The 7,491-nt window shown below is 41.9% G+C and overlaps 1 protein-coding gene across 1 annotated transcript; it reads right to left on the reverse strand.

Moving 5' to 3' along the window:
* Positions 1-2,057: 2,057 nt before the first annotated feature.
* PPP1R27 (protein phosphatase 1 regulatory subunit 27) lies at positions 2,058-5,758 on the reverse strand. Its single transcript, XM_060252005.1, has 3 exons — positions 5,484-5,758; positions 4,231-4,381; positions 2,058-2,870 (listed from the first exon to the last, which is right to left on the reverse strand). Exons 1-3 carry the CDS (start codon positions 5,659-5,661, stop codon positions 2,747-2,749), a joined length of 453 nt encoding a protein of 150 aa, XP_060107988.1. The 5' UTR covers positions 5,662-5,758; the 3' UTR covers positions 2,058-2,746.
* Positions 5,759-7,491: the final 1,733 nt, after the last annotated feature.

A 7,491-nucleotide genomic window follows, 5' to 3' on the forward strand; every position in this document is an offset into this window, starting at 1 on the left:
GGGGCAGCTGTCAGGGCGTGAGGACGGCTCTCTTACGGAGGATTCTTTTTTTTCACGAGGAGTTTGGACAGTCAGCACCACCAGTGCCCACAGCTGGACAGACATTCTATACATTATGAGTGGGGGCAGAGTAATCATAGGGCAGAATGCCATTAAAAAAAAATAATCGTTCCAAAGATTAGCTTTTTAACTAATTTTTTTTTTAGCTTTTTTTTTTTAGCATTTTAACATTAATTTATAGTTGTATTTATATTGCAAATTGATTTTACCTGTATTGTTATATCATGATACCATATCATGTTTTGTAAGCCGCCCTGAGCCTGCCTCGGCGGGGAGGGCGGGATATAAATAAAAACTTATTATTATTATTAAAGATTAGATTAGCAGTAAAATTTTTGTATTCTATTTTTCTGAGGCCTAACATTTTATAGGCATGCTATTTTCACAACAGACCCCCCCCCTCCATGTCAGTTTACCAGTCTTGTAAATACTGAACTTAAGACGTGTTCTCTGGAGCGCTTAAAAACATTTCCTGTGGTTAGCGTGTGCATTCAGCCAGAAAACAGCTTGCTTTACTTCTTTGTGGTAAAGCTGCCCAGGTTGGGCTGTGGTGCTTAGGGTTAGGTCAGAAAGGGTAATAAAACTGACTGATTTTATTTGTCCATTACCCCACCCCATGCGCACGTGCATACAGAGTGGCCTGTGAAAATGAATTGAAAACAAATTTGAAGGCACGATCCTTATTGACCATCCATTCATAAAACACCAGCAACATTTCAGTGTCCTTGAACTATTCTTCAGAGAGGGGGGAAAGTATTGGCAGGGAGGTCCTTGCCAGTTCATCATAACTCCAACAATAGCCCTTTTACTAGGGTTCCAATATTTTCCTGGAAAAGTTATCTAAATTTAACAAATGCTTACCCAATCTGTAGATAGCGTGAAAAACCATCCTATGAGTAAGTCACAAATTGCCTGGTGAAAAATTGTCCTTTCAATAGAGACTCAATGGGATGTTATTTACCAGATCCTATTTATCTTCATGCCTTGAAAAGTCTCGTGTCTATTGCTATACATTAAACCGCTATTAAAGGGGCAGGACATTTTTCTCCAGGCCTGTTGGCAACTTTTCCTATTAGTAACATCAGACTGCAGTTGGTATTTATGTTCAGCCCTTGTAGCTTTTACATTTAAAAAGTCAAAACTTTGTGATAGTAATGTAAATGTATTTCTTATTTTGCATAATTTCTCCTGCTTTTGTTATGTATAAGGTGGGGCAACTAGCGAGTACTCACCTATCCGATTAGGAAGATGCAGCTCATAGCTCTTAAAAGCCATCTTTTTGTATGGCCCAACCAACAGCATTCAACCTTTTACAAATAAATACCATTTCTAATTCTCCCTGACCGCAGTACCTAAAGCCAGCTTCAGTCATGTTGAAAGAGTAAGGCCTTCTATAATAGAGCTTTAATGGTGCAGTCCTAAGCATAGGGTTATACCTTTCTAAGCATGGTTATTGCAATGGACTTTAAAGGGTCTCACTCCATTTAGGATTACACTGCTAGATCAGTAGGATAACATGGAAGTTGTATTTGGAAGAAAGACACAATCTCACACATGAGAATCCTAGTTAATTCCTCTTCCTACTAACTGTTCACTGTCCTCAGCCTTTCCAAGAAACGTTTTCACTTAGTGCCTTGCATATAATAGTTCCTTAAATAATATTCAAGTGGCAACCTTTTACAGAAAATATGGGAGGGCCCAAATGGATCTGTGTCCAGTAAGAGCAATGTGAATAAGGTGGTCCATACATTCCATCCTACAGCATTAGACAGCCAGAAGTTTGTGAATGGGAACTTGGATGTAGAATGGTCCCTAGTTTTCATTTGCTTCTGTTTTTCTCTTGTGTTTTAGTATTGATAAAGGATTGCCTCCCTATATGGATATTGATACTGCTATGGAAGAGACCAAGGGCTCCCATACAGAACTCAATTCAGGGGAAGCAGCTGGAAAAGAACAGCTATTCCTTTGGGCAAACAGAAGGAACAAAAAGAATACAAGAGTTTAGGAATTACTTTATTGTAAAAATAAAAGACTGTTTCAGAATCACATAAAAATACAGTAGAAAAGCAAGTCTAGGGTGCACAAACATGGAAAATAAGACCTCATACATAACAGTGCTTGGATTGTCCATATTTACAACAATGAAATGCCTGCTTGAAGTTGGGTCTGTTTTCTCTGTAGGATATTGAATAAGGATTCTTCTTGGAGAGGCTGTAGTTCTCAAGAAAATTGCTTCATTGTGGCTGAGATTCAACATCAGAGTAAGCACAAATGAGTATTGCAAAATATATGCTTGTACAAATTGATACCCAGTCTGGTTCAACACATAAACGTTGTTCAACGTTGTAAACTTCTTGCACAACAGTGACGCCAGGACTTGTATGCCCTCTTTATTATAACCATCTTAGTCAAAGCCTGACCCCAGCAGGTACCAAGAAGTGGGCCATAATAAAAATATATTTCACTTTGAATGGGATATCCCAAGCATAGCTGAGAAACCTTTAAGTAGCCAGTCTTTTACACACATATTACAACCAAACTGTGACCTCTTTTAGAGGCCATAGTTTCCCTAGCCAGCCTAGTAGGGGCTAATGTCAACTCTACCAGCCTCCTTCAGGCACCCAACAGATCTTCCTGTCTGCCGGAGAGACTGGATTTCACGTAGTGAAGAACCGAGGGTACAAGTTCAGTCCATTCGAGTTGCTTTGAAAAGCTCCACAAGGTCCTTATATTCAGGGTCAATAAGGTCAGATGGTTTCTCCCCTTCATCATTGGTGACATCTAGTTGGGCTCCAAGAGAGATGAGGTATCTGTGGTATCATAGGAAAAAAAAAAAGATGAGGCGAGGCAATGGTGATAGAAGATGTAGCAGAGGAGTGTGACCTGGCCTTTTCCAATTAAATAAAGTAGTACTGCCACTGCCATCATATTTTGCAGAAACCCAGAGGAGGCCCTGGTGATTCAATACTAATGGCATTAATTCATAAACGGTATGCAAAGGTGCAATACGGACTGTAAGGTATTGTAAATGTTTCAGTCTTGATCTGTTTATACATCAGTATCCAAATCTTTATATTATTATGGTTGTATTTAGTTATTTGGTCCCCGACATGGACTGTTTTGAGCTGGTTATAAACTGTAATAAAATTACTGTGCTGTACTAATATGGCATTGCAACAAGAAAATATTGCATTCCTATCAGAGCCCTAGTTACAGCTGCCAAATTCCTCCTTACAATCACATCAACAGCTAATACAGGTATGAAGAGAATTGTCAGTGTGCTCTAGGCTGTGCACACAAACAACATCCATTTCTGCAACAACAACTGGCAGAAAAAGTCCAGCCAGAATCATGGACATTACTAATAGGAAGGTTCACACTAACTTTACCCTTTATATTAGTTTGCAAAACTGTATGGGGAAACTGAAGAGGTTGTGAACTGGCACAGCCTTCAGGGTTGCTAACCCCCCAATAGGGCTGGGAGATCTCCCGGGATAATGCTTAATCTTCAGGATTACAGACATCAGTTCCACAGAAGAAATGGCTTTTTGGAGAATGGACTCCATGGATTATATCCCATTGAAGTCCCTCACTTCCCAAACACTTCTTTCCCCAGGCTTCATCCTCAAATCTCCAGGAATTTCCCAACCCAGAAATGGTAACCCTAGGATAAAGCCATCACCAGCCAAGGCTGGTCCAGTTCCAGATGGGGAAGGGCAGGGAAAGGATTCTTGTGGCCCCCTCCCTCTTATGCTCACCCTACTTCCACTTCCCTTCCCCTATCTGCTGGCAAGCCAACTGCCTGCACATTTTTTCTTGATGACGTTAGGTGGTGCATGTGGCCGGGAGTGTAGGTGGTGGAGCACTAAATGAGCAGGAAGGCTAGACAGTACATAAGTGTGGGGGGGTTCTCAGCAGCAAACACAACCAGAAGCCCAGGCAGCTTCCCTCCCTCAAGATATGCTGGCTTTGGCGCTGTCATCACACACACACACCATATTCTGATCTAGCAGACACTGGTTTTCAGCATCTCAGGTCTCAGCCAGGCAAAATAACTTCCCTTCCCATTTGTCTTGACCATAAGACCAATAGACTGGCGGCCAAGAGATGGCACAATTGGATGAGAAGCTGTAGTTTAGAAAAGAAGTTTAACGAACTGGCAGCTCTGACCTTGCAATGTCAGCATGGCCGTCACTGCAGGCCATGTGCAGCGGCGTCCAGCCGTCCTCGTCTTTCTGATGGATGTCAGCACCATATTTCACTAAGAGCTTAACGCAGTCAAGATTCCCAGAAAGTACAGCTTCATGGAGGGCAGCCATACCTAAGAAGAAAGGGGAAGAGATCAGCCAAGCTAATGGAACCCAGCAGTGAGGTCCTGGGAGGAAAGGATGGGGTACACTGTGCAGGACTTTTCTCAGCAGGAATTTGCAGTGTTTAAATGGTGGCAAGTCCAAGGGATAGTAAATCCACAGAGGAAGGGAGGAGAGGCCTGGGAATAAAGGCAACAAACAGCCCTGCCACTCAGGAATATTTTCCCCACAAAGCAGGGCTGTGACTTTGATCTTATCTGGAAAAACAAATATGGCTTCTGTTATTCTAGAAGTCTGGTGGGGTAGAATAAACTTGGCCAGGGAAGATAAAGGAGGGGTTGGACTAAGGTCCTCTGCATGGACATAGAAAAGTCAGGATTCTTGGAATTAGGGCTGAATCTGGGAGCCTTTGGGGGAATTAAATTGTTAAATCATTAACTGAGGCCAGCACCCAGTGCTAGGATACACTGCGCCAGGTTTCTGTGGTCTTTTATAAGGGACAGTGATAAACAGCACCAGGACATAAGCGTAACATTGATACTGCCTGTATACTTGGATACAACAGCTGCAACTTGTATGGTTACAAAACAACAATTCACACTTCAGCTTTTCAGATGCAGTTTTTCACAGACACAGAATGACAAGAGAAAAGGGTTCCCTGAGACAATAATCCAGTCTTAGAGCTGGTTGTGACCCTTCCTGTGAATATTTTGTCTGGCAAGTGATTTTATTCACCTTGTCGTTTGGGGGATGTTCTCCAAACTTTCCCAGCTCAGGTAGTCCTGATTATATATTTAAGTTCACCTGACAAAAACATGATTCTTTACAAACTAAAGGGCTTTTAAATTCTCTCAGCTGGAAAGATATCTGCATGTTTGTATCATACTCTTAAGTAGTTCCCAACTCCAAGGGGATAACTAAGGTGATTCCTTTAATGGAACCCATGTTGTATACTCGCCTATATCAGCGCTATTGAGTGAAGGAGAGAAAAATTAGATACTTCCCTTTCTCAGACTTTATTTTAAAGTCATGATCTAGTTTGTGACCCACAGCTTGCCCCTGGGATGAGAGAGCTACCAATACTTTTATTATTTTCAACCACCACCTACTTACCAGAGGGGTAGATAGTATCCAAGGTGACTTTTCTGGCACGGATGAAACGCCCCACCTGCTCCAGGTCGCCTTGCCGGATATTGTCCTGGAAGACAACATCATTGGAGAAACGAACAGTCTTTAGGCCTCTTGTATACCTCCTGTACCTAGGGGGTGCAGCTGGATAATAATACTTCATGATGGCAGAGTGCTAGGGACCCAAAAGGGGGAACAATGGATCTGTAGAGCAAGAAGATGGAAGAACGGTATCCAGGAACAAAACGAGGTCCAGCACAGATATAAGCTCCTTTGTGGTGTCAAAATACAACAAACCCTAGAGTCTGTAAAAGTCCTCTCCACCCTAACAGCTAAGAAACTGAGGGGGACGATGGCTATGGTGTTCCGGACTTCTCAGAACTTCTCTTGAACAAGACTGCACAGATGTGATCATCTCCTGTTGAAGACTGATGGTTTCCAGTGGTGTCTCCTGTTATATAGTTTCCCTCCAGCTATTTTGAGGATGCTCAGCTCATGCTATTTGCCATGAGATTTCTGTAATTGAGCCACCCTGCCCTCCAGCCTCCCCCTTTCGGGCACAAGTCAGAGTGTCAGCTTACAGTCCACCTGTCGATGTGCAATAGCCAACGGGTTAAGTCTGTTCCGCAGTTTGCATGTGCACACAGCAGCCACAGATTTTGCATAAACAGTATTTGCGAAATCCACTGTTTTGCACTGGTTTCAGGAATTTACTGGCAACCATTTAAAGGTCTTCCACAACTTGACACACATTGTAACTTACAAGAGGAGAGAAACATACAGAAAACAATGTTTAGGAATTAGAAAGCTGAGTAAAGCAAGGTCCGATACTGTGAGCTGCACAGCTTCATAGTCTATATAAATTCTCTTAACATGCATAATCAGCTTGTGCATTTAATTATAATATGGAACTTGGAGGCAAGCAACATGATGAAAACACCAAGCCACTGATCACAGTCCTTGAACCAATCTCCAAGTATGTAGGATATTTCCTTAGACCTTTTGTACAAATATTAAGGACACCACTGGTTTTATTAATAAATTGGCCCATTTGAAATATGTTGATGTCAATGATCTTCTAGTCACTTTACATATGGTCTCCTTACAGGCCTATAGCTAGGAAATTTTAGGCAGGGGGAGACTGGAGTAAGTGCTGAAGCCCAAAAGTGACATCACAAAAATAAAAATAAAATAGAAAATTTCCTAACTATGGGCTTGCCCCAGACAGCTTTGCCCACTTTGATACCCCCTTCCCTTCTTCAAATTGGCTCTTTGCCTTCTACACTACTGGGGAGGGGGATATAAAAATCCCTTTGATGAAGAACTTATTGCCATCCTATGTTCTGCTGCTAAAGCGGTTCTAGCTTGCTGTTGGGAATCTGAACATATACCTTCCATCTCTGTCTGGTTGTTGAAATCATGTGATTTTTTGCCTGATGGACAAAACAACATCCATCATTCATGAAAGTGAGACTGATGCTTTTGAATGTGGCTTTGAGCCTCTATGGTTTCCTTTCTTTACCTACCTCTCTGGTTTACCCAACAACCCTTGCTTGTCCTCATTCACAAAATCCATACTTATCTGTCCTCTTCCTTATCTTCTTCCCTTCTTGTTCTTCCCATCCCTCTGTACCCCCGCCGCCCTTGGTACACAAGGTATACCTCTGTACATGTTTAATTGTTCCTTTTTATATTGGCTCTGGTTTGTTTTTTGGTCCTCTTTTTTCTATCCATCTCATTGTACCCAATGGTTCATAATACCTACCATATTATACTATACAAAATGCTCTTGACAGGAATTCTGCACTACTCTTCTCTAATGAATTGCTTACATATGTAGTTTTGTTATGTATTTACAAATTTTTCTAATAAAGTTGTTTGAAAAGTTTAAAAAAATTGGCTCTTCGCCCTCTGGCCTTGCAGGAGCCTTCTTGGGTACAGGAAGGAGGGGAAACCCGGCCAGGCTAGTGCAGGAGGCATTGAGGGGGCGGGG

Source organism: Heteronotia binoei, chromosome 13 (genome assembly GCF_032191835.1).
Source record: "Heteronotia binoei isolate CCM8104 ecotype False Entrance Well chromosome 13, APGP_CSIRO_Hbin_v1, whole genome shotgun sequence".
NCBI classification, from domain to species: Eukaryota; Metazoa; Chordata; class Lepidosauria; order Squamata; family Gekkonidae; genus Heteronotia; species Heteronotia binoei.

Coding starts and splice junctions, on each gene's coding strand:
- PPP1R27 (XM_060252005.1), bottom strand. CDS start 5,661: ATGAAGTATTATTATCCAGCTGCACCCCCTAGGTACAGGAGGTATACA. Junction 4,382..5,483: donor GGATACTATCTACCCCTCTG/GTAAGTAGGTGG, acceptor CTTTCTTCTTAG/GTATGGCTGCCCTCCATGAA. Junction 2,871..4,230: donor GGCCATGCTGACATTGCAAG/GTCAGAGCTGCC, acceptor ATGATACCACAG/ATACCTCATCTCTCTTGGAG.